Raw genomic sequence first — 27,168 nt, forward strand, 5'->3', positions numbered from 1 at the left:
AGCAAGAAGGGGGTACATGGAGAAGCAATGAGACAAAGTGATGAAGCAAACACAAGCAAGCAGACAAGGCAGTGAGAAGAGCAAAGCAAGACGAAGCAAGAGAGGGGCTGAGAAGGGGAGAAGCAAGTAGACAAGGAAGAAAAGCGTAGGAAGCAAGGAGAGGAGGGGAAAGGGAGACACAAGGAGACAAGGGAGTGAGAGGAAGAAAGCAAGAAGAAGCCAGGAGAAGTGGCGAGAAGGGGAGAAGCAAGGAGACAAGAAAGAACAGCACAGGAAGCAAGGAGAGGGGGAGAAAGGGAGAAGCAAGGAGACAAGGGAGTGAGTGAGAGGAAGAAAGCAAGAAGAAGCAAGGAGAAGTGGCGAGAAGGGCAGAAGCAAGGAGACAATGATGAAGAAAAGGAGGGAGCACAGAGAGGGGGCCAAGAAATGGAGCAGCATGAAGACAAGCTGAAAAAGAGAGGCAGCAAAGAAGAGGCAGGTAGAGAAGATAAGAAAGCCAGGAGACAAGAAAGAGCAGCGTAAGAAGTAATGACGTGGTGAAAATGGGAGAAGGCAAAGAGTCAAGTTGGTGAAGATAAGAAGAAAGCAAGGAGACAAAAAAGAGCAGCACAAGGAAGCAAGAAAAAGTGAGAAAGAAAGAAGCAAGGCGATAAGGTGGGGAAGAGATGAAGAAAGCAATAAGATAAGAAAGGAAAGAATAGGAAGAAAGGAGATGGGCTGAGAAAGAAAAGCAAGGAGACAATGTGGGGAAGAGAAGAAGAAATCAAGATGACAAGAAAGCAAGAGGAAGCAAGGAGAGAGGTTGAGAACGAGAGAAATATAAGGAGACAATAAAGAACAGCGTAGGAAGCAAGGAGAGGAGGGGGAAAGGGAGTAGCAAGGAGACAAGAAAGCAAGAGGAAGCCAGGAGAGAGTGCCACGATCTTACCCACTTGCCACCCAGCACCGCTGCATATGCACATTCAGAGACTCTGATTATGGTATACTTGCGAAGTTAAAACCTGCAAACTGCCTCTGCATTCCTTTACTTGTTTTACTGCTGCAGTTTTGGAGCAATCTAATTTCATGTTCCAGGTTTTGGGTTACACCAGCAGATGCATTACAGTACATGTATGCTGTGGAAGTGGCAGAGGGCTGGAGGAGGCATGCCAAGTACATTTGTTTGCAGCAAGCTATTAAGAGCTGGAGAGGCCCTAATTGCATTAACCTGTTCCAAGCTACTGCAGGCTAGGCTAGTCTGCTGAGATCTAAAGAGACTTTATTACAATCCCATTTGTTGTTGCTGCTTTGCAGCAATGTTTTCAGCCTGCTTTTGCCGTCTGCCTGTTTTTGAACCTTTTCTTTGATTTCCAGCTTTTGACTTCTGAATCCCTGTTCTGTTTTGCTGTTAAAGACATTCTGTTATTTACTGATATCTTTTCTGTCTTTCTGACAAAACCCTGTTTTTCTGTAAGCATTTCTGCTTCCCAGACTTATCCTGTTTTGGCCTAGTTTTTCTCTTGTTCTCTCTGCAATCGCAGTCTCTTTAGGTTTTCCTGTGTGTTCCTTGCCTGCCATATTACCAGACTTCAGTCCATAGTTCTAGTGCTTGTTCTTAAGCACTCTGAGTTTCCTGAACCCCTCCTATTCGCCGAGTTGGCAGCAACCTGTCTTCTCCGAGACCTTTGCATTGTGCAATCTGATATTCCAGTCTCTGCTTTGTTTCTCCATCCTGTCCTGTACCTGGTTTCTTCTTTCAACGCAGCTTTCTACCTGTATTACATCTTGGTCCACTGTTGTGCCTCCGCTTTGAATCCGTTTACAGTGTGGCCCCTGGGTTGGCCTCCATTCAGACCAAATAAGGGAAAGACTTCTGTTGCCTTCGCCTAGTCCATTGAAGCTTTACCTGCCTCAGTATATGGTCTCCAGTTTTACCCTTGCACCGAGTACAACATTCTCTTTGGCACGCCTAACTCATGACGCTGCTGTATGATCGTTGATAAGAGTAACCTGCTGTTACTGATCCAAGGGGCTTTCCCAATCTCTGGAGATCCCTTATCATATTCAGTACACCCTTTATTCTGGTCAATCTGTGTTGCCCAGTATATTTGCTTTTCTTTGCTTTCTCTCTGTCTCTTTTCTTCCCGCCAGCTCCTGCCCAACAGTTCCTGTGAATACCTGTTTCAACTCAGATCAGCTTGGTATGTACCCTGTTTCTGTTATATGCCAGCATTGCATCGGGAGTCTCCCCTAATCTACAGTGCATACTGTGATATATAGCCTTTGCCCTGTGCTCTCCAGCCAGACTCCTGACAGGGATTGAGAATGAGAAAAGTAAGGAGACAAGGTGGGGAAGAGACCCGGGGGAAGAGAAGAAGAAAAGCTAGGAGACAGGAAAGAACAGCGTGAAGAAGCAAGGGGGCGGTGAGAAAGGGAAAAGCAAGGAGCCAAGAAAGAATGGCGTGAAGAAGCATGGGCGGTGGTGAGAAAGGGAGAGGCAAGGGGCCAAGAAAGAATGGCGTGAAGAAGCAAGGGGGTGGTGAGAAAGGGGGAAGCAAGGAGACAAGAAAGAACAGCGTGAAGAAGCAAGGGGGTGGTGAGAAAGGGGGAAGCAAGGAGACAAGAAAGAACAGCGTGAAGAAGCAAGGGGGTGGTGAGAAAGGGAGAGGCAAGGAGACAAGAAAGAATGGCGTGAATAAGCAAGGGGGTGGTGAGAAAGGGGGAAGCAAGGAGACAAGAAAGAATGGCGTGAAGAAGCAAGGGGGTGGTGAGAAAGGGAGTGGCAAGGAGCCAAGAAAGAATGGCGTGAATAAGCAAGGGGGTGGTGAGAAAGGGGGAAGCAAGGAGACAAGAAAGAATGGCGTGAAGAAGCAAGGGGGTGGTGAGAAAGGGAGTGGCAAGGAGCCAAGAAAGAATGGCGTGAAGAAGCAAGGGGGTGGTGAGAAAGGGGGAAGCAAGGAGACAAGAAAGAATGGCGTGAGGAAGCAAGGGGGTGGTGAGAAAGGGGGAAGCAAGGAGACAAGAAAGAACAGCGTGAAGAAGCAAGGGGGTGGTGAGAAAGGGAGAGGCAAGGAGACAAGAAAGAATGGCGTGAATAAGCAAGGGGGTGGTGAGAAAGGGAGTGGCAAGGAGCCAAGAAAGAATGGCGTGAAGAAGCAAGGGGGTGGTGAGAAAGGGAGTGGCAAGGAGCCAAGAAAGAATGGCGTGAAGAAGCAAGGGGGTGGTGAGAAAGGGGGAAGCAAGGAGACAAGAAAGAATGGCGTGAGGAAGCAAGGGGGTGGTGAGAAAGGGGGAAGCAAGGAGACAAGAAAGAACAGCGTGAAGAAGCAAGGGGGTGGTGAGAAAGGGAAAAGCAAGGAGCCAAGAAAGAATGGCGTGAAGAAGCATGGGCGGTGGTGAGAAAGGGAGAGGCAAGGAGCCAAGAAAGAATGGCGTGAATAAGCAAGGGGGTGGTGAGAAAGGGGGAAGCAAGGAGACAAGAAAGAATGGCGTGAAGAAGCAAGGGGGTGGTGAGAAAGGAAGAAGCAAAGAGCCAAGAAAGAATGGCGTGAAGAAGCATGGGCGGTGGTGAGAAAGGGAGTGGCAAGGAGCCAAGAAAGAATGGCGTGAATAAGCAAGGGGGTGGTGAGAAAGGGGGAAGCAAGGAGACAAGAAAGAATGGCGTGAAGAAGCAAGGGGGTGGTGAGAAAGGGGGGAGCAAGGAGACAAGAAAGAATGGCGTGAAGAAGCAAGGGGGTGGTGAGAAAGGAAGAAGCAAAGCGCCAAGAAAGAATGGCGTGAAGAAGCATGGGCGGTGGTGAGAAAGGGAGAGGCAAGGAGCCAAGAAAGAATGGCGTGAAGAAGCAAGGGGGTGGTGAGAAAGGAAGAAGCAAAGAGTCAAGGGGATGAAGAGAAGAAAGAACGGCATGAGGAAGCAGGGGGTCATTTGAGGATTGTGTGTCAGGTAGTAAGGGAGGATAACATCACTCACACCACCTGCAATGTGAACTCAATTTATAATAAAATTATGCATATGATTGGGGAAAAGGCAAAGCTGTTATTTTCTCACATAGTATCAGCACAGGGCATAGCTTCCTTCCTTTCTGACAGGCAGTCTCTCCACAGTGTCTATGGCTGCCATGCTCACCGTCTCATAATTGATGCCATCAGTGATGGTGTGCCGCCGAGGTTCATTCTGGCAATGGCGGCTCCGCCAGCGGCTTCCTGGCGCCAGGCAGCTGTTGATGCTTCGAGAGCGGGTCACCCCCTTTGCGTCCAGCTCCCCTGCACGAGAAGGAACAGAAGTGATCAGAACCCGCCCGCCTCCAAATGGAGAAAATGTCCTTCCCTCACCTTCAGTATTATACACCATAAAGTGCCCCCATTCATAACAAAGGCGGTAACATTTCATTTCACGATTCCCCAACCTGGGGGCTCTCCCTGTTGTGGGATCTTTTGTTTGTGACCCAAATGGAATCTCCGGGCTCAGGTGACATCTACCAACTCGTGGCTGTGGGAACGCATAGCGATGGCTGTTATGTTTGCTTGTGGTCTTTCAGACAGATAGAGCAGCCATTTGCAGGCTCTTCTTCTTGGCCAATTCTGCCAATATATTGAATAGTGAAAGAGTGGGCTGTCCCCTTTTTGGAACAATAGATTGAGGATCATTGTCATAAGGCAACTGGCTCTATTTATAGGACAGGGTGAGCTGTCCCACATTTTGAAGTCCAAGGAAAAGCGACGTGAAACCGTATTGAAGCAGAGCTTTGCTTAACCAGTAGTCGGGGCAGCTGAAAACCTATCACAAAACACATCTGTACTTTACATTATAGCACAGCTAGTCCATTGCAAGGGTTTGACATGAGAGTAATGTACACTCTCAGCACTAGAGACATTTGTACATTTCTGTGCAGCAGCGTAGAAAGGACTAATCGAGTCTTTTGACTGGACAAAGCACCCCAATTGCAGGAGACGGGATTGTGTTTATAGGGGACACATCATTGGGCTGCAGCGCTCAAAATGACACACACTAATTGGATCAGAAAAACAAGCATTGATAATGCCAACAGTTTTGGCTTTTCTGTAAGCATGGGAAAGGCACTTGCCAGGCACTGCTGTAGTGGTATTAACTGCCCATCAATAGTAGCAGCTGCAAAAGGTTGTGATGACCTGGGCATATAATTGCAGTGTCTTGCAAATGCATAATACCTATACACAAGCCAAAACTGTTGGCTTTGCCAATGCCTGTTTTAAGCAGGACTTCAGTGAAGGACACAAATAGTGCTTACAATTTGAGTGGCTAAAGGCAGACCTTGTTAAGTCCTTTCTATTACACTGGTAGACCATTTACAGCTCCAATTAGGTGTAACTCTCAGGAGACTGCTCAGAAAAACACTGGCAGGCACTTCGAGTGCAAAGTTTGATGGTAAGGCTTGAATAAAGCGGGCTCAAAGAGTTCTCTTGAGGAGGTGTTTTGGGAGGGGCAGGAAGTGGGTGAGAATGGCCATAGGGATTAGCATGGCCATGGGCAGGCAATGGGTGGGTAAAATACCAGACAACACCTCCAAGCTTTGTATCCCTCCTTGTACGCCATTTCCTCCTAGCTGCGCTCTAACGCAATTATCTCGGCTTATGGGTGGCGATTTAGCTCCAACTGATACCAAAACCGATGAAGTAGAGCCTGCGTGCAGTGACAGCAACTCAGGCAAGCCACAGACAAAAATGAAATGGTGTAAGGTAACCCAACTCAGGTGCAAGTTAACTGGTGGTTTCTATTCAAAGATATGATATAAGTCATTTATAACGCGCCTGTACACAAGTGTTTCTAGGCACCACAAGACAAGGAGGAGGGACAGAGGGAGGACAAAACAACGATCTTACTAGGTCTTGTGTCATTCAGATCACGCAGGGAGGAGAGAGGGGAGAAGTTCCAGACGGGGGTTGGGGGGGAGTGCAGGTAACTCAATACGTACTTCCGAAGTGTGGCTCATAAGTGCAGAGAGACAAGGGACCCTAGGGTTGCAGATATAGACCCTTAAAATCTGGGGAGCCCAAAGGCAGTGCAAGGGCAACTGGACATGCAGGATCCTGGGCCCGGGTTCATAGGGTGACCAGCGCGCGGAACAGTCAGGTGCATCAGTAGGGGCGAGGAAGAGAGAAAGTGGAAGCAAAAACAAAGGTGTTGCGTTGCTTCCGGAACCGGAGGTGGTTCTGCTCATGTTTGAGTTCCAGAGGGAGGCCCCACCCAGCCAAGGTGAAAGATCTGCCCCCACCTCTCTGCGTGGAGAAGCGTCTGACCCTCTGAGGGTTGGAGGTGGATGAGCGGTGGAATCGAGATGGAAAAGAAAGTTGGAGGTGGTGCGGTCCCAGGCACGGGAAAGCCTTGTTGACGATTCAAAGGGTCTTGAACTTGATCCTTACAGCCACAGGGAGCCAGCAGAGAGATTTCAGAGCTGGAGAGATATGATCCTTGGGCTTGAGGCCAAGGACAAGTATTGCAGTCCTCTTCTGGATAAGTTGCAAAGGCCGAAGAGTCGAGACAGGCAGATTTAGAAAGAGGCTGCTGCAAAAGTTCAGCCTAGAGAGAACCAGAGCTCTGGAGACAGTGAGCTTCTGGGGGAAAGTGAGAAAAGGAAGAATACCTCTGAGGTGGTGCAGCTGATAGTGTGACCTCTTAGAGACGTCGGAGATGTGAGGAGAGAAGGAGAGTTTGGAGTTGAAGGTGACACCAAGGTTCTTAGCCTCACAGGAAGGAGCAGGAAGAGGGCCCAGGGCGGGCGGCCAGTTTGAGAGAGGAAAGGAGGGAGCGGGTGTTCCAATGAGGAGGATCTCAGTGTTACTGGCATTAAGGAAGAAATCATTGGCGGCACACCACTCCTGGATTGCGGACAGGCAGTCTGGTATGAGAGAAGGAGCAGAGGTGGCTGAGGGGAGCCTGAAGGAGAGCTGGGTGTCATCCACAAAACATTGAAACTTAGAGCAGAATGTAGCGATGCGTCGGCAAGAGGTGCGTGGCAGTGGATGAAGAGCCAGGGAGAAAGGTTAGACCCCTGGGGAGCACCACAAGTAGAGAAAGAGATAGAAGAGAGGAAAGATCCCAGATGGACTTGAGAGGTCGGTGAGAAAGGAGGTCAACCAGGCCAGGGCCTGAGCAGTGATACCCAGGTTGTCACGGAGGCGGTTGAGCAGGATGGCATGGTTGACTGTGTCGAAAGCAGAGGATAGATCTAGGAGAATGAGGACAGAAGGGAGGTTAGAGTCAAGATTGGAGAGCAAGTCTTCACAGGTGTTCAGGAGAGCAGTTTCCATGCTTCTGGTAGCTCTGAAGCCAGACTGGTGGTTGTGGAGAAAACCAACAGATTCAGTATGTAGATTAAGCTGGGAGATGGGCAGCTTTTCCAGGAGTTTGCCCAGGAAAGGAGTGATGGAGATCGGACTTGTCTAGAAACATGGTCAGGGGTGAGCAGGGGAAGGGGGAGAAAGGAGGAGGAAAAACGGCCACAGAGAAGCCAGGAGTGGTGGAGGAGGAAGAGGAGGAGGTAGAGGAAGAGACAGAGTGGACAGGATGTCCTGAGTGGTGAAATGAGAAGCCAGGGCAGTGCAGAGGGCCTGTGGGGGGGGGGGGGGGGAACAGAAGAGGTAAAGACTACAACAGAAGTGGCCAGCTCCTTGCAGAAGGGAGCACCTTGATTGGGCAAAGGGGTCCGATGCCAGGATGAGGAGTCCCGTTCACAAGGTGAGGGGCTCTGTTGCTGGTAGAATGGGGGTCACTATTGGCCCAGCTGTGTGTTCTTGGACACCAGTGGGTTCACTTAACACCCTCACACAGACAGGCCGCCTCAGGGACACAGTGTCACACACAGCACTCCCCAATGCTGCCTGTGATCTCTGGGGGGGCGTATGAAAAAACACAGCTGAGTGTGAGAATTCTATATGCTTGGTAATGGGGACCACGCGACACACACACATCCATTTTTTTCAACAGCTCCTCTACTTCAATCACACTCTTGTTTCTTAACAATACGCTGAAACATGAGTCGCAAATCACATTCTGGGATTTTCAGGGCAGGGGATTTTGCATTAAATGCAAGACTTCAATGACCACAATGCCACGCGACGGGAGCCTGAAAGCCAGCACTGATTATTTCACACCTCCAATGGGACAACTTGAGATGTCTGCAAGCTATCTTATGGGCTGTAGTGCTTTGAAGACTGACATACCCCCCAAAGGCACCTGCGTGATAAAGTGGCAGGTGCTTGTAGTCATTTTCCAGCAGGGGCATGTGACTTGTTTTGTATGCAAAATGTGCACAATCTTTGCAATTTCACATGCACTGTGAGGCATTTTTTGCACCCCAAACAAGCAGCCGCCATGGACAAGTCAGATGTATTAAGATTTTTTGTAAGGCAAAAAAGGTAGCAGGCACCCCTCTCTAGAAAGAACGTGGCATGATAACCTGTTCTGTGGTTTTTCCCACTTTGAGAGTCCGCAGCCATCTGCTTTTTGCTCACTGTACCTTTCACAGATGGGAAATATCCATTTGTATATCAGTCTTTGTCCCGCCCACATGGGCAGTCCAGCTCCAACATTCTATGGCAATTCCCTTCTGAACAAGAGTACCAACAGCAACCCTATACACGTGTTTCAGCCTTGTTGGGCCTCATCAGTAAGGTGGAGCTGTGCCTCTCTGAGGACAGTGAGCAGGGGGTCCATGTCTGGGTTCTGGCCTGGACTCTCAAACTGGGAAAAAAACACAGAGTAGGTTGTCATGCCATGTTCTTTCAAGAGAGGGCGCCTGCTACCTGTTTTGTATAAAGATTTAAATGGCTATATTTCCGTTGGGATGCAGTGGGGGCCCTGGGGCAGGCGTAGCATGAGAAGCCAAGCGGGGGCTTTGAAAGCAGAAGGCCCATCCGAGTGCTGATGACACAAACATTCACTTAACAAGGGCTTTGCCAAAGCAAATGGTCCCTCCTTCACGCTGTGCAATGCAGCCAGCAATAAAACAGCGCTCTAGTGGCAATGCGTTACTCATTAATAAGGGCCCGAATCACAGAAGCGTTTTAATAAGGTGTAATCCCATTGGAAAACGCTCTGTCAATCAGGCCCTAGGTGTGGAAAAAGAATGTGCAATCCAGTGCCAGGCTGTGGAAGAAGGCCACAGCCTCCACTGGCCTCAAACACCGCCCAGACGTGCCCTGGTGCCCTTCACCCGGGGGGCCAGTGGGTGGGCAAGCTGCACCCTCCACCCACCTGGCTGCAGGAGCTCCTGGTGCATTACTGCACCAATGCACCCTGCTGCAGAGGTGCTAAGACACGTGGGGCCACTGGCCCCAAACACCGGCCAAACGTGCCCTGGTGCCCTTCACCCGGGGGGCCAGCGGGTGGGCAAGCTGCACCCTCCTCCCACCTGGCTGCAGGAGCTCCTGGTGCATTACTGCACCAATGCACCCTGCTGCAGGAGTGCCAGGACACATGGGTCCACTGGCCCCAAACACCGCCCAGACGTGCCCTGGTGCCCTTCACCCGGGGGGCCAGTGGGTGGGCAAGATGCACCCTCCTCCCACCTGGCTGCAGGAGCTCCTGGTGCATTACTGCCCCAGTGCACCCTGCTGCAGCGGTGCCAGGACACATGGGTGTATGTGCCCCAAACCCCCGGCAATAATGAATGTTTGGGGGGCTGGCCAAGGATGTGACCTGAAGGGGATGTTGGCGTTGGGTGAAGAGCCTGAATGCCTGCTGTAGCCCCCCACCCGCAGCTCCCCAGCTGTCATGTTTGGGGTCAGCACAGCTACCCGCTGGCATCTCAAGCACGGGGTCATGCGAGCGTTATTCATTGGGCTGTAACTCGCAGCCCTGTGCCAGCTGATGGTAAGCGGGTCATGAGGTCAAGTCCCTTACAATGACCCTTTAACGTGAAAGTTTCCACAAGGCCGTGTAGCCGTTCCTATGATGAAGAAAATGCAAACCAGCGACTTTTCATGTATGAAACTGTCTGATGAACCAAAGAATGATTTTTTTTTGCCGAACCGTGCATTTTATTGATGATGGGATAGCCAAACTACATGTCCCAGAATGCAGAGCAGCAAGCAGTGCGGGATTCACAACCACTCGCGCCAGTCACGCCCTCATTGTAATCTGAAGTCCACTGCAAACTTTCTATTTTCTTGCCGTTCTGCTACCTAACCCCGCCCCCCCCCCCCCCCTCTCCAACCCCTCATCCACCCAAACAAGCCCTGCCATATTGGGGAATTCCCACCGCAATGCATTTGTGAACCTCGAGATGCAGGGTTAGTCTAAAGAGCGAGTTGGCCAAGATCACTCCAGGCGCCTGTGTTGGAGCCGGGATTCAGCCTGGCAGTGGCCTCGGATCTGGGGTTGCCAGTCATCACTGGGCCTCAGCTGGCACTGCGGGAGGGGGGCAGGGGGAGGGGCGTCCCTGATTAATGAGGCTGCGATAGGCAGTCGATAAGTAATTACCGAGAGACCCCTGGGGACGTGGGGGGCGCCTGTGAGATACGGCCGCCGGGCCGCAGCTGCCACCGTCGTGTGTAATTGCCATCCTCTTCTCGGCTCCCCTCATGTGTGGGGAATGGGGGTGAAGGAGGGGGTGTTATTCAAATGCTTTACTCTTTGCCCTTTTCTGTCTGAGCCCCCCACCCCCCATGATTTCCATCTTCAGTGCCCCCAGGGCACGTGCGGTGGGGGAGGGGGCAGGCCTGTGTGGGGGTGCCTGTCTTGGTGTTTTAGGAAAGTACACACTTGCTTTTCAAATGCCACCTTTCATTCTCCGTAGAGGGGTTCCCACTCCCAGACCATATTTTTAAGAACTTGGGGTTTTGCCCTAAATTACCCAGGGTCATCCAGGTGTGGACCCCTTGCTCACTGTGCTCAGAGAGGCAAAGCTGCACCTCACTGATGAGGCCCAACAAGGCTGAAACACGTGTCTGGGGTTGCTGTTGGTACTCTTGTTGAGAGGAGAATTGCCGGGCATTTCAGTGCTGGACTGCCCATGTGGGTTGGACCAGACTCCTACGCAAATGGGTATTTCTCCTCTGTGAAGGAAGGGGACAGTCAGCTAAAACGTGGCTGTAGACCCTCCTTAATGGGCACCTTCCCAAAAACAGGTTATTTGTGCTTGTTCTCAGTAGAGGGTCTCCCAGACCTTTGTTTGGAATTTTTAATATCACCCCCTTGGAAAAGAGGCCATGTTTTTGTGTTCCTTTTCCTCCTAGGAGGCGAATCCTAGGTACAGGTGAGTTTTTGCTTCGCTAGTGTTTTCAGACCCTGGAGATGGAACAGGCCTTGATGACTCCAGAGTCTAATGATCTGGTGCTTAGGATGGTATTTAATGAGGAGCAGGATTGTCTTCTCGATCACAGGGTGGCTGGAATTGTAGACGGAGAGCAGGAGCTTAAACAAAGGGATGGTGCCTGGGGGCGGGGGGGGGGGATCCAGCGTGGCGAAGGTGTCCTGAGGTGGGTGAGGATCCTGGTAGCTGGCAGGGGGCACCTGTAGCGAGGCCGAGGACCCTGTTGAGAGGATAGAAGTGGCAGAGGGGAAGGCTCGGTCATGGGCTGGAACACTAGTAACTCAAGTGTATGGAGAGGAAGGGCTGAGAAGAGACTGTGTAGAGTGAAAGCGAAGTTGCGGAGGAGGTTGCACCTGGTTTTAGTGACTCTTGCCATGTGAGTCTCGCGCAACTGTCAAAGATGTCCACCAAGCAGTGCTTTAAGTGGGCCGGGGCCGCCCGGGGCCGGGACCCGGCATTCTCCAGAAAGGGCTCCCGAGTCGGGGTCCTGCCGGGGCCCAACCCGACCAGGCCCAGCAAGCTGGCACATCAGGCAGCCCGTATGGCTGCCTGATGTCTATGTACTCAAAACAGCAGGAGGGCTGGACTGCCCAGCTCTGCTTTTGTTTCGAGTAACTAACTAGTCATCACCAGCAGGATGCTCCAGCCCTCCTCCTGTTTCAAGTACATACTTTGCATTCAAGGAGCCCGTGGTTAAAGCTCCTTGAATTAAAGGGCTGCCTGCTGCGGGGAAAAAGGGTGTCATGCCTTTTGGTGCACCCAGCCCCTTCTTTGGTTTAAAAGGAGTGGCTGGGCACATCAAAGGTAATAATGGCAGTGTGCCCCCGCTCCAACTTTTACCAGCCGTCCCCCCACCACCCTTAATCGAGGAGGGACTCTCGTTAGGGGGCATGTCCTTAGGCCAAACCCCCTAACTAGGCCCCCCTGGCTGATCCCTAGTTTGATCTAGCATGCTGATTAATGCTGGCTGGTCCCTAGTGTGATCTTGTGTGCCGATCAATGCTGGTTGATCCCTAGTGTGACCTTATGCACCCATCACTGCAGGCTGATCCCTAGTGTGATCCTGTGCGCCCATCACTGATGGCTGATCCCTAGTGTGATCTTGTATGCCGATCACTGCAGAATTATCTCTAGTGTGATCTTGTGCCCCGGTCAATGCTGGCTGATCTCTAGTGTGATCTTGTGCAATCACTGCTGAATTAATCACTGGTGTGATCTTGTATGCCGATTATTGCTGGCTGATCCCTATTGTGATCTTTTGCACCAATCAATACTGGCTGAGCCCTAGTGTGATCGTGTGGAGTGTTCAATGCCGGTTGATCCCTAGTGTGATTGTGTGTGCCAATCAATACTTGCTGATCCATAGTGTGATCTTGTGCATCCATTACTGCTAGCTGATCTCTAGTGCAATCCTGTGCACCGATCAATGCAGGCTGATCCCTTGTGTGATTGTGTGTACGCTGATGAATGCTGGCTGATTCCTAGTGTGATCTTGTCCACCCATCACTACTAACTGATCCCTAGTGTGATATTGTACTCAGCTCAATGCTAGGTGGTTTCTAGTGTGATGTTGTGCTCCACAACTGCTGCCTGATCCCAAGAGCGATCTTGTATACCAATCACTGCCGACTGATCCCTAGTGTGACATTGTACCCAGATCAATGCTGGATGGTCTCTACTGTGATATTGTGCATCCATCACTCCTGTCTAATCCCTAGAGTGATCTTGTATGACAATCACTGCTGGCTGATCCCTCTTGTAATTTTGTATGCCGATCAATGCTGGCTGATCCCTAGTGTGATCTTTTGCACCCATCACTGCTGGCTGATCCCTAGTGTGATCTTGTGCACCCATCACTGCTTGCTGATCCCTCGTGTGATCTTGTGTGCCCATCACTGCTGGCTGATCCCCAGTGAGATCTTGTGTGCCCATCACTGCTGGCTGATCCCCAGTGTGATATTGTACCCAGATCAATGCTGACTGATCCCTAGTGTGATCTTGTGCACCCATCACTGCTTGCTGATCCCCAGTGTGATACTGTATCCAGATCAATGATGGCTGATCCGTAGTGTGATCTTGTGTACCCATCACTGCTGGTTGATCCCTAGTGTGATATTGTACCCATATCACTGCTAGCTGATCCCCAGTGTGATACTGTATCCAGATCAATGATGGCTGATCCTGTTTGTGATATTGTACCCAGATCAATGCAGGCTGATCCCTTTTGTGATATTGTACCCAGATCAATGCTGGGTGATCCCTATTGTGATCTTGTGTGCCCATCACTGCTGGCTGATCCCCAGTATGATATTGTACCCAGATCAATGCTAGCTGATCCCTAGTGTGATCTTGTGCACCCATCACTGCTTGCTGATCCCTAGTGTGATCTTGTGTGCCCATCACTGATGGCTGATCCCCAGTGTGATATTGTACCCAGATCAATGCTGGCTGATCCCTAGTGTGATCTTGTGCACCCATCACTGCTTGCTGATCCCTAGTGTGATCTTGTGTGCCCATCCCTGCTGGCTGATCCTCAGTGTGATATTGTACCCAGATCAATGCTGGCTGATCCCTAGTGTGATCTTGTGCACCCATCACTACTTGCTGATCCCTAGTGTGATCTTGTGTGCCCATCACTGCTGGCTGATCCCCAGTGTGATTTTGTACCCAGATCAATGCTGGCTGATCCCTAGTGTGATCTTGTGCACCCATCACTGCTTGCTGATCCCTAGTGTGATCTTGTGTGCCCATCACTGCTGGCTGATCCCCAGTGTGATATTGTACCCAGATCAATGCTGGCTGATCCCTATTGTGCTCTTGTGTGCCCATCACAGCTGGCTGATCCCCAGTGTGATATTGTACCCAGATCAATGCTGGCTGATCCCTAGTGTGATCTTGTGCACCCATCACTGCTGGCTGATCCCTAGTGTGATCTTGTGTGCCCATCACTGCTGGCTGATCCCCAGTGTGATATTGTACCCAGATCAATGCTGGCTGATCCCTAGTGTGATCCTGTGCACCCATCACTGCTTGCTGATCCCTAGTGTGAGCTTGTGTGCCCATCACTGCTGGCTGATCCCTAGTGTGATCTTGTGTGCCCATCACTGCGGGCTGATCCCCAGTGTGATATTGGACCCAGATCAATGCTGGCTGATCCCTAGTGTGATCTTGTGCACCCATCACTGCTTGCTGATCCCTAGTGTGATCTTGTGTACCAATCACTGCTGGCTGATCCCCAGTGTGATATTGTACCCAGATCAATGCTGGCTGATCCCTAGTGTGATCTTGTGCACCCATCACTGCTTGCTGATCCCTAGTGTGATCGTCTACCCAAATCACTGATGGTTGATCCCTAGTGTGATACTGTACCCAGATCAATGATGGCTGATCCCTTTTGTGATATTGTACCCAGATCAATGCTGGCTGATCACTAGTGTGATCTTGTGCACCCATCACTGCTTGCTGATCCCTAGTGGGATCTTGTATGCACATCATTACTGGCTGATCCTTTTTGTGATATTGTACCCAGATCAATGCTGGCGGATCCCTTTTGTGATGTTGTACCCAGATCAATGCTGGCTGATCTCTAGTGTGATCTTGCACACCCATCACTGCTGACTGATCTCTAGTGTGATCGTGTGTACCCATCGCTGCTGGTTGATCCCCAGTGTGATATTGTACATAGATCAACGCTGGCTGATCCCTAGTGTGATCTTGTGTGCCCATCACTGCTGGCTGATCCCCAGTGTGATACTGTATCCAGATCAATGATGGCTGATCCGTAGTGTGATCTTGTGTGCCCATCACTGCTGGTTGATCCCTATTGTGATATTGTACCCAGATCAATGCTGGCTGATCCTTTTTGTGATATTGTACCCAGATCAATGCTGGCGGATCCCTTTTGTGATATTGTACCCAGATCAATGCTGGCTGATCTCTAGTGTGATCTTGCACACCCATCACTGCTGACTGATCTCTAGTGTGATCGTGTGTACCCATCGCTGCTGGTTGATCCCCAGTGTGATATTGTACATAGATCAACGCTGGCTGATCCCTAGTGTGATCTTGCACACTCCTCACTGCTGGCTGATCCCTAGTGTGATCTTGCACACCCATCACTGCTTGCTGATCCCTAGTGTGATCTTGCACACTCCTCACTGCTTGCTGATCCCTAGTGTGATCTTGTATGCAGACACAGCAGTGAGTGCGTCATTGAGGCATGCTGTGGTCCTTTAAAAGATGCACACAGTGGGGATAAGAAATGGAGAGGTGCTGTGTGAAATAACGAGCACCATTTTACAACCCATAAGATTTCTTGAGACACAGAATATTTTGCAGGATGATACAGTGAACTTTAATCCAGAATGGGGGAGGGGGGGTCTAATAAGGCCAAACTCAAGCTCTTTTTGCTCCACGTGTTTCTATGGCGGTTTGTATATTGTCAGGTTAGATTTTATGTGATTTCTGTTCGATTTCAAGGCTTGCTATGAAACAAAGTACTATGAAAGTTCATGAAACCCAAACCTTCACAAACATATGAACGAAAGATGGGAAGAAATGTGGTTAAGTGCTTAAATCACAGAGTAAGCCTAATCACAGCTTCACCAGCTAGCCACATTGTGTGATCCTGAGCAAAACAAAACAGCGAATTAACGGAGTACCGCAAGTGGTTCTTTTGCTATTTAAAAAATCCTCTCAGAAAGTGTGGAAACGCACCGGGCAGGGCCTTGTTTGCTAAATGGGTCTACAGTTGTTGGTCCGTTTTGTGATCAGTATGGGGGGGTGGTTGGGCTAAATGGTCGTTCTAGGGTATTGTAATATTTAAGTTGATGTTCACGGGGCGGGGAGGGAGGGTGAGAACGGGCGCTCCGAAGGGCTGAGCGGGCCCCCTTCTGGGTAAGACGCCCCCACCCTCCGGATGACCCCCTGGGTGACTGACGCACGTTATCCGGGATTATCCGGTTTCCGACCGATGCCTGCCTCCTGGAATAGCTGGTGCCCAGGAAGGCGGCCGAGCATGAATGCAAGGGATTGCCGCGGGATTAGCGGACAATGCGCCCGCTGCTTTACCCGGGGCCGCAGCAGCGAGACAGGGCGGCCGTGAGTCGCGGGGGGAGGGCAGGGCACGAACCGGGCGCACGGCAGAGCACACGGCTGAGGGCGCCGCTTGACTGGCACGAGGTGCAATCATGAACGCGAACAAGCCGGGGTAAAGCCGGAGACCATGCAGAGGTGCGGTGGGGGCTGGCACTGTGAGGGGCAGTGGGGAATGACCCAACAGAGGGGCCCCTGGTGTGTGATCTGCTGTGAAATTAAATAATTCAGTGGCAGCGCTGCCTAAGAGCCTCTTCTCTCTGCTCCTCCCATCACTTTAATGTATGCCCCCATTTTCTGTTTTCCCCCCACCCCCCCTCTTGGCATTTACTCCACCACTCCTTACACTTTCTATCGACCCTATGTATTCCCTCCCTGCCTCCTTTATATCCCCACTTCACTCTTTCTACTCTGCCCCTCCCGCTTCTCCTGTAGCTTTTCCCATCTTTCTGTTTATGCGGTGACAAAAACAAACATTAACAAGCATTGGCAATGCCAACAGTTTGGGCTTTTTTGTAGGCACGGTAAGCACTTGCCTTATACTAATGCACAAGCCAAACTGTTGGCTTTGCCAATGCTCGTTCTTACTAGGACTTCAGTGAAGGGGGCGCATAGTGCTTATATATGGAGTGGCTGAAGGCAGACCGGGTTAATGACATTTTTATTTCACCAGTAGCTGTTTACAGCTCCAGTTAAGTTATTAACTCTCAGAAGACTGCTTTGAAAAAAAAACACTGGCAGGCACTTTGAGTGGTACGTTTGATGGTAAGGCTTGATTAAAGCAAGCTCAACGAGTTCCCATGAGGAGGTGCTTCGGTCAGTGGGTGGGCAAATACCCAAAGAACACCTACAATTTATTTTAATTCTTGATAGAGCGTCAAATCACCCACAGGCCTCATGGCGCACATAAAACAAAACAGAACAGACAATGAGAGGTGGCAAGCTTTGTGTCTCTCCTCATATGCCATGTCTCCCTGTCTGCACTCTAATGCAATAGTTCGGCTTATAGGTGGCACTGCCACCTAATAGCCCAGAGTGAGTGCCTACGGTTATGAGTGAAGGAGCACTGTGACTGCAAGGACAGGATAGAGAAGGCATGACTGCACTGCAGGTGCTCACTTCCACTGCAAAGTCACGTGCTGGGCCATGCCTGGGCATCCGCAGCACAGGGAGACAGGCTCCTGGACCCCAGATCACACAGGCTGAACTTGCTGAGCTGCCAATTAACAAGGGGGGTCCTGGGAGTCCCTCTGCCAGACATTAGTCCTGGTTACGAGAGACTTACCCAGAGTCTTTAGCTCACCATCTTTCACAGAGAAGAAATATCCCAAACATATCAGTCTTTGTCCTGCCCTGGGGCAGCCCAGCACCGAAATGCTAGGCAATTCTCCTCTGAACAAGAGTACCAACAGCAACCCCAGACACGTGTTTCGGTCTGGTTGGACCTCATCAGTAGGGTGGATCTGTGCCTCTCTAAGAATAGTGAGCAAGGGGTCCACGTCTGGATTCCCCTAGTCACTTAGGGTGAGACCCAAAGTTACTTAAATATGCAAATTAACAACGGGGGTCCTGGGAGTGTCTGGGGATGCTGTAGGTACTCTTGGTCAGAGGAGAATTGCCTAGCATTTTGGTGCTGGACTTCCCCAGGGCAGAACAAAGACTGATATGTTTGGGATATTTCTTCTCTGTGAAAGATAGTGAGCTAAAGACTCTGGGTAAGGTTCTTGTAATCAGGACTAATGTTTGGCAGAGAGTCTCCCAGGACCCCCCTTGTTAATTTGCATATTTAAGTAACTTTGGGTCTCATCCTAAGTTACTAGGGGAATCCAGACGTGGACCCCTTCTCACTATTCTTAGAGAGGCACAGCTCCTCCCTACTGATGAGGTCCAACCAGACTGAAACACGTGTCTGGGGATGCTGTTGGTACTCTTGTTCAGAGGAGAATTTCCTAGCATTTCGGTGCTGGACTGCCCCAGGGCAGAACAAGGACTGATATGTTTGGGATATTTCTTCTCTGTGAAAGATAATGAGCTAAAGTCTCCGGGTAAGTCTCTTGTAACCAGGACTAATGTCTGGCAGTGGGACTCACAGGACCCCCCTTGTTAACTTGCTGAGCTGCCTTCAGTGCCTTTACCCGCCAGATGGCACCTATTGAGTCCAGAGCATGGAGGGGAAAGTGGAGGATGCCTGTCTTCCTGGAAGGCATGGAAGGCTATTGCTGTGTTTAGAGTGTGGTGTGTGGCCTAACCCTTCCATCCCACCTCCCTGCGTGATTATTGCATGCTTCCAATCCCTTTGGAGTGGCTCAAGGAAATCCTTTGGATAAGCCTTTCTCCAAGTTGTGGGGGAAAGGGAGTCTTTCTTATGCTTCCCGAGTCCTCAGCACACCGCTCTCTTATTCTAAGGACAGGCACTATAATAATAATGTCAGATCTTTATATGATGCTTAATGCTGTATCCTCCTGATCCTAAGTCCTGGAATAACAGGGTCTATTATTACCCAATAGGACCCAATTCATCGATCTCTGAAGGATGAGTAGTTGCATCAGCCCAGCCATGATCTGAACCTGTCAGAACGTCACTGCACGCGCACATGCGCGTACCCACACACGGTTAAATCACTAACCTATCTTACCTGGTTCTCCTGTTGGTAGCGAGACTGAACATTAAGGCTGCACTCTTTAAAAGGCAGATGGACATGCTCACATTGCAACAAAGCACTTTCATCCAATCTCAATATGTAAACTGTTTCTAAGCAGTTAATTAAACATCTATAACCATTTATTAAGAGTCAAATACCAGACAATTACACAGAAAATATTCACCTTTCTGACAGTAGCCTGGCAACTGCATATGCTATTTATATACAAGAGGAACAATGCTCTTTTCATCACAAACGAATGTACACTAGATAAGAAATCAGATTTTACGGGAAGTAGTAAGCTTCAGTGAGCTTCTTACAAAGGGGTGAGTTTGAGGGATATTCTGAGCAGGTTGTGGAGGGGAGAAAATGGAACAGTCACAGAGGGCAATACATAAATGGACATGCATAGATTAAGGACAACCATCATTGGCCCTTTTAAAGAGCAGGTAGGTGGTACGGCCAGCTGTGCTCGGGATTAGACCATGATGGGTGAAGTGCTATAATGGAGGCAGAGGATGTGAGGGCCAGAGGCAGGTTAGAGGGGAGGGGACAATGTTAGCTAGCAGGCAGATGAGGTAGGTTAAGAGGGTAAAGCAGAGGCGAGGAGGTAGGATTTTAGTCTGGCTTTGAACAAATCCTTGTGGGCTGTTTCTCGGATGTCCATGGGAAGACAATTCCATGCAAGTGGAGTAAGAAGGGAGAAGGAGTGAAAGCGAGGGGAAGCATATGGAGGGCAAGGAGCCACAAGGGTAATTGAGGAGACAGAGCAGAGATTATGAGAAGGGTTGTAGTGTTGGATAGAGGAGGATAGATACGTTGGTGGCTCACCGAGGATAGATTTGTGAATCAGGAGAAGAAATTATATCTGGCCCATTTTGCATCATCAGCCATCCCGCCGGGTGATGGTACGGGGAAGTAAGTGTGAAGTGAGTGGGTTCAAAGAGTGTCCTGGTAGCAAAGTTAATGATCTCATCGAGAGGAGACAAAGCATATTTGGGGAGACCAAAGAAGATTCTGGCACAGTAGTCCAGTTTAGGAAAGACAGAGTGGTTAAGAGATGCTTGGCAGTGTCGAAAGGAAGAAGGTGCCTGATGTTCCTAATATTTAGCAGGCTGAGGCGAGATGCTGTTCCAGTTTTGGAGATGAAAGTAGAGAAGTTGTGAGAAGGGTCATAGATGATGCTGAGGTTTCTAGCCAAAGAAGAGTAGAGGAGAGTGTCAGGTGGGAACTGGATAGGCAGAGGAAGAGATGAGAGAGAGCTTTTGGCAGGGAAGGAGAGTACCTCTGTTTTGGTAGAGTTGAACATCGGAGAGTGTGAAGCCATCCAATATTTATTTACTGTCAGAGAGAGTGTTGGAAAGTTTAATAGACAGATCAGAGGAGAGTTCAGGAAAAGAGAAGAAGATTTGGGTGTCATTCGTGAAGAGTTGGTCTGAGAATCCAAAGAAGGAGAATAGTGCCCCAAGAGCAGAGGTATAGAGTTTAAAGAGGAGCAGACCTAAGACAGAGCCTTGTGGAACATCAACCTTTAGAGGAATGAGTTGAGAGGTGTTGTTGCTCCAGGAGACAGAGAATTGTTGAGGTGCAAGGTAGGATTCAATCCAGGCAAGTGCTCAATTGCGAATCCCAAGAAGAAAGAGAGTATTAAGGAGATCAGAGTGATCAACAGTGTCAAAGGCAGCGGACAGATCAAGGAAAATTAGGATAGAGGATACGTTGAAGTGCTTAGCAGAGGCAATGAAGTTGGACACATTCATGAGAGCTGTTTCTGTGGAGGGACAGGAGTGAAAACCTGCTTGTAGGGGCTCTCGAAGGTTGTGGATGTCTGGTTGAACACAACCTTTTGAGCACTTTAAAGTAGTGTGGAAGGGGAGACACATGGCGAAAGTTAGCCTGTAGGTTTGCGTCAGCCCCTTGCTTTTTTAGGAGAGGAATGACTGTGGCTGTTTTGAAAACAGAAGTGAAGCAAGAGCAGTCGCAGGATAGGTTGAAGAGCTCAGCGAGGTGAGAGGCCCCTATAGGGCAATAGGCTTAACTAGCTGAGATGCAAGAGGGTCTGATGGGACACAAGAGGGGTTAGCTTTCATCAATAGGAAAAGCACTTTGTCAGTATTAGTGTGACTAAAGTGGGAGATGGAGGCAGAGGACGGTGGTAGAGTAGGCAGAGTGTAAAATGTAGGAGGGGGAGTGAAAGGAAGGTCCGGAGAAAGTTTTTTTTGGTAATTTTTGCAGCGAGGTCATTAGCTGTGAGAGTGGTGTTGATAGTCATAGACTTAGAAGAGTGAGGAGTGCATTTAGGGTGCCTTGTGGCCGACGAGGATGGTTTGAGTGAGCCAATGAGGGTTAGGTATAATTCCCTTTCATCTTTATCAAGAGTGGACTTCAGAGCATTCAGGGCACAGCGGTAGAGATGCAGGTCCTCATGCAAGTGGGTATGCCTCCATTCGCACAGCAGCGGACACATGGCTGTGCGGAGAGAGCGTATGAATGGGGTGACCCATGGTTGAGGATGCTGAGACTAAGGGGTGAACGTAAGCAGTGGGAAGTGAGCGAAGAATGAGTCATATAGTAGGGATTGGAAGCTGGAGAAGGCAGTGTTGGTGGAAGAGGTATCGGGTGTGAAGGGGGAGAGTGAGAACTGGAGGCCAGAGAGAAAGGGGGGAATGGCAGATGGTTTACATTTCCTTGGAGTGATCAGATAGAGGGGTGGTGTGACCGTAGTATTAGTGGCTGAGCGAGAGGTAGAGATGAATAAGAGATACAAAGAGTTGCCCCCGGTGTGGGCTGGTAGGTTATGGAGAGCGTGGTCATTAATAAAAGACTGAAGTTGAGATTCCTGAGAAGTGGTCGATGAGGGAAGGTTAAAGTCCCCTAAGAGAATGAGGTGGTGTTTAGTGGAACGAGAATCAAGCAGTTGGCCAAGATCATCAAAGAATGGTCCAGTAGGACCAGGAGGGGGATAGATGGGGATGATGTGAACCGGGTGAGGCAGAGCAATAGTACAGAGGGTGAATTCAAAAGAGGTAGGAAAGGACGTGGCATTGGAGATTTGTGAGGCATTGAGGCGGGAAGAGAGTAGGTGTCCGACAACTCCACCTCTGCCAGTCTGTCGAGGAGAGTGAATGAAGGATAGTTTGGAGTCATGTCGGGCAGCCAGAGTGGCAGTGGCAGATGGAGAAATACAGGTTTCAGTGATAGCAAGAAGGTCTAAGGGAGGAAAGCTGGAGTCGAAGTAGTCAGTGAGGAAGGACGTTTTGTTGCCTACAAACTGAGGAGTGAAGAGTGCAATGTTCAGTTGATGAGGTAAGGAAGAGTAGAGAAGTTGTGTTTCCGAGGACTAGAGGCGAGGTAGATGGGTGTTAGAGGAGGTATGGTTACCTAATCGGCTTTGTTTGTTGGAAGGAGGTGGAAGAGAGATTGAGAAGTAGAGGTTTCAATTTGTGAGTTTTATGATAGGGATAGGAAAGGAGGACGTTGTAGCATGATTGGAGAAAGCACAGAGAGGGCTGAGTAGGACGAGCAGGAAGAGGAGCAGGACTGAATGCATTATAGGTGAGTAGCAGAGTGTGGAGAGACAGCACGGTCATTAGGAAGCTTTGGGTACCCACAGGTGCTACAGGGAGAAAGACAAAGGCTCATGGGCTAAGAGGCTGCTCGAGGGCTGGTCTTCGCCCTTCATTATGACGCCCCCTGGCTGGACGCCCCAAGGCAGTTCAGACGGATGACACACTCATCACCTGATCGCCTAGTTCATCCGTGGTTCGCCTCTCTGATATTATCCCTGCTGTTGTTGGAATGAGGTGATTTCTTCCCGATTGGTGTTGCAAGAGGAGCCTCTTGTGGCCTTCAGCTGAAGATGGGCCTGGTCCAAAATCCTACATCAGAAATAAAGCGTCTAATGCAACTGGGTCTCAGATGAACCACACTGCAGGAAGCAGGCAAGCAGCCAAGCAGGACCTTTCCCCTCAAAGTGTTACAGAATGCTACGAAGTCCAGGGAGGGCGCTCCGCAGGGGGGTCTTTGCGCAGAGAGGAGGCCTGCAGGGTAACCGCTCTTAAAGGACCTTCTACAGGGTAGACTTTCAAGTAGATGCCACCAAATAACTCTTTTTTAAGCTAGGTACAAAGGCATGTGAGGGTTTGTAAGTCTTCTTTAGGCAGAATCCGCCTCTGGGAGGCAGCATCAGGTTTCTAGGAGGCAGCATCAGGGCTCTAGGAATCAGCATCTGGGCTCTAGGAGGCAGCATAAAGGCTCTAGGAGGCAGCATCTGGGCTGTGGAAGGCAGCATCAGAGCTCTGGGAGGCAGAATCTGGGCTCTAGGAGGCAGCATCAGGGCTCTAGGATGCATCATCAGGGCCCTAGAAGGTAGCATGGGGCTCTAGGTGGCAGCTTCAGGGCTCTAAGCGATAGCATTGAGGCTCTAAGAAGCAGCATCAGGGCTCTAGAAGGCTGCATCTGGGCTGTAGCAGGCATCATTGGGGCTCTAAGAGGCAGCATAAAGGCTCTAGGAGGCAGCATCTGGGCTGTGGAAGGCAGCATCAGGGCTCTGGGAGGCAGCATCTGGGCTCTAGGAGGCAGCATCGGGGCCCTAGAAGGTAGCATGGGGCTCTAGGTGGCAGCTTCAGGCCTCTAAGCGATAGCATTGAGGCTCTAAGAAGCAGCATCAGGGCTCTAGAAGGCTGCATCTGGGCTGTAGAAGACAGCATCTGGGATCTGGGACGGAGCATTGGGGCTCTAGGAGGCAGCATCGGGGCTCTAAGAGGCAGCATCGGGGCCCTAGAAGGTAGCATGGGGCTCTAGGTGGCAGCTTCAGGCCTCTAAGCGATAGCATTGAGGCTCTAAGAAGCAGCATCAGGGCTCTAGAAGGCTGCATCTGGGCTGTAGAAGACAGCATCTGGGATCTGGGACGGAGCATTGGGGCTCTAGGAGGCAGCATCGGGGCTCTAGGAGGAAGCATCGGGGCTCTAGGAGGCAGCATCAGGGCTGTACAAGGCAGCATCTGGGCTCCAGGAGGCATCACTGGGGCTCCAGGAGGCATCACTGGGGCTCTAGGAGGCAACATCTGGGCTGTAGAAGACAGCATCTGGGATCGGGACCGAGCATTGGGGCTCTAGGAGGCAGCATCGGGGCTCTAGGAGGAAGCATCGGGGCTCTAGGAGGCAGCATCAGGGCTGTACAAGGCAACATCTGGGCTGTACAAGGCAGCACCAGGGCTCTAGCTTATGTGTAGGCATCATATCCTCTTTAAGGACAGGTGGTCACAAGCAGAGGACTATTTCCTCTTAGGCCAAGCAGAGCAATACAAGCCATTCCCTAATTCTGGCCAAGCAGAGATGAGCAGCTCCAGCCTCTCCAGTGCTCGAGAGCCTTCTTTTTATAGACCAAAGAGGTAACATCTTTCAGGCTGCCCCAAGCACCCTAACAACACCACGAGTAATCCACCGACCGATTGCTAGCCAAACCTTCACTGAAAAAATCATTATGAAGGCACTTGCCAACCAACTCCATGGTCCGATTCCCCAACACGACCTGCTCCACAATTACAAATCTGGGTGCAGGCCAAGAGGCAGCAGTGGAAAAGGAGGGAAACCAGGGCGTGAGGACAAGAGGGAGATCCGGGTGAATTCACGACGCAGACAAAAGAACTCGCAAAGCCAATAGACTGCAAGGCACACATATGAATCCAAGTAAATCAAAATATGACCCCAAGCACAACTGCTACAGCCACCTCCATAACCCTATCTACTCAAAAAGAGTGACCATGCAGAGTGACGAGTGACATTCTTTTGCATTAGTGACACAGCATGATGTTCTCTGCTCTATGCACACAAAAGTGAACAGACACATATACATTTATGACAACTGGCATCAATAACGCAAGACAGATATGGGCTATATTTGGCCAGCAATATACACATATCAGAAGACACATTGTATACATGTTTGCATATAATTAAGACAGTAACCGTTTTTAAAAACACAATGCAGAACTTCTCATCCCAACATGTTTCTGCCCTCCTGCAATATTCTAGGACCTTCCTAAGGGGGAAAGCATTTTTCAGCGGCACAAGCCAGTGTGATCTATCTGTAAAAAATACAGAGGATTCCCTGGAATCATAATAGATGTTTATAGGATGGCATAGTGTTGTATACAGAGGCAAACTCTTTAACCCCTTAAGTGAGAAGGACAACGTAGCTAGTCCTCCGCACTAAGTTCACAGTGCAGAGGACGAGATAGCTCGTCCTCCGCACTACTTGGCTATGGGGGGGCAGATCTCCCCACCCCCCCCGGATGAGCAACAATCTCCCTGAACTCCAGGCAGTGAAGGGGAGGACTTCCTCTTCCATACCTGGGGGTCGGGGTGAACCCTGATCACGTCGGCGCACACTACATGCTAAATACGTGCTGCTGGGCAGTTTTTGCCTGATTCAATTGGGGGAGGGCTCCTTGGAAAGGGCAGCACCCCTGGTCGTTCTAGAGCTCTGGCTGGGCTGCATTACAGCTTTTCCCTCCGGGGAGGGGTGGGGACCCTGCCTGGGCTCCCTGGGACTGCCGCTGGGCCTGGGCACAAGTGACCCACATGGGAGACAGGCGGCCAGGTGCAGTACTCTCGACTGTCCTGTAGCTCTGGCCATGCTGTGTTTCAGCTTTTGCCTCTGGCGAGGGATGGAGACCCTGACAGGGCTCCCTTATACCACCCCTGAGCCTGGGGACGTGCTACCCACATGGGAGACAGGCACCCAAAGGCCAGAGACATCACCACCAAGCATCCTGGAGCTCTGACTTGGCTGCGTTACAAGTTTTCCCTCCATGGAGGGATAGGCACCCTGCCGGGGCTCCCTAGGACCGTCGCTGGACTTGGTGACCTACATGGGAGACAGGCACCCAAGGCCTGGACCATCACCCCAGCTGTCCTAGAGCTCTGGCTGCTCTTCATTACACCTTTTCCCTCCCACCTTTTCCCTCCGGGGAGGGATGGTGACCCTGCCGGGGCTCACTGGGACTGCCACTGAACTTGGTGACAGTCAGCCCACATGGGAGACAGGCACCCAAGGCCGGGGACATCACCCCCGACCATCCTGGACATCTGGTCTGGTTGCATTACAGGTTTTCCCTCTATGAAGGGATGGTGACCCTGCCGGGGCACCCTGGGACAGCAGCTGGACTTGGGGATGGTTGACCCACATGGGAAAAAGGCACCTAAGGCCAGTGACTTCACCCCAGCCGTCCTAGATCAGTGGCTGGGCTGCGTTACAGCTTTTCCCTCCAGGAAGAGGTGGTGACCCTGCCAGGGCGCCCAGTGAGCGCCGCTGGACTTGGGGACAGTTGACTCACATGGGAGATGGTGCCCAAGGCTGGGGACATCGCCCGCAGCCGTCCTAGAGCTGTGGCTGGGCTGCATTACAGATTTTCCCTCTGGGGAGGGGTGGGGACCCTGCCGGGGCTCCCTGCGACCACCGCTTGACACGTGGACAGTCAACCCACATGTGAGACTGGCGCCCTAGGCCAGGGGCAGCACCCCAGCCGTCCTGGTGCTCTGGCCATGCTATGTTACAGCTTTTTCCTTTTGGGAGGGACAGGACCCTGCCGGGTTGCCCCATGCCTACTGCTGGGCTGGGGGGTGTTCTACCAACATGCAAGGCAGATGCCCAAGGCCGGGAGCACCACTCAAGGCCATTTTAGAGCTCTGGCCGGGCTGTGTTACAGATTCTCCATCCAAGGAGTGATGGGAACCCTCCCGAGGCTCCCTGGGAGTGCCACTGGGCTTGGGGACAGTCGACCCACATGGGAGACAGGCGCCCAAAGCCAGGGGCATCAGACTGATTGTCCAGGATCTCTGACTACAATGCGTTACAACTTTTACCTTCAGCGAGGGATGGGGACCCTGCTGGGGCTCCCCAGAATCTATGCTGTACTTCGGGATGGTCGACCCACATGGGAGACAGGCGTCCAAGGTCGGGGACATCACCCCAGCCATCCTGGAGCTCTAGCTGGGCTGCATTACAGCTTTTCCCCCTCGGGACGGATGGGGACCTTGCTGGGGCTCCCTTAGACTGCTGCTAGACTTGTGGATGTTCAACCCATATTGGAGACAGATGCCCAAGGCCTGGGGCAGCACCTTCGGTAGTCCTGGAGCTCTGGCTGGGCTGCCTTACAG

General features: G+C 50.8%; 1 protein-coding gene across 2 annotated transcripts in view; it reads right to left on the reverse strand.

The window, feature by feature from the left end:
* The window catches only part of SAPCD1 (suppressor APC domain containing 1), a 143,027-nt gene that overhangs the window by 106,517 nt on the left and 9,342 nt on the right, over positions 1-27,168 (reverse strand). For both annotated transcript variants that reach the window (XM_069635148.1, XM_069635147.1), the window contains exon 2: positions 4,106-4,242. In XM_069635148.1, the coding sequence (XP_069491249.1) occupies positions 4,106-4,242 (137 nt within the window). The remainder of the gene's footprint in view (positions 1-4,105; positions 4,243-27,168) is intronic.

The sequence above is a fragment of the Ambystoma mexicanum genome, chromosome 13 (genome assembly GCF_040938575.1).
Source record: "Ambystoma mexicanum isolate Mex_15411 chromosome 13, UKY_AmexF1_1, whole genome shotgun sequence".
Classification (NCBI taxonomy): Eukaryota; Metazoa; Chordata; class Amphibia; order Caudata; family Ambystomatidae; genus Ambystoma; species Ambystoma mexicanum.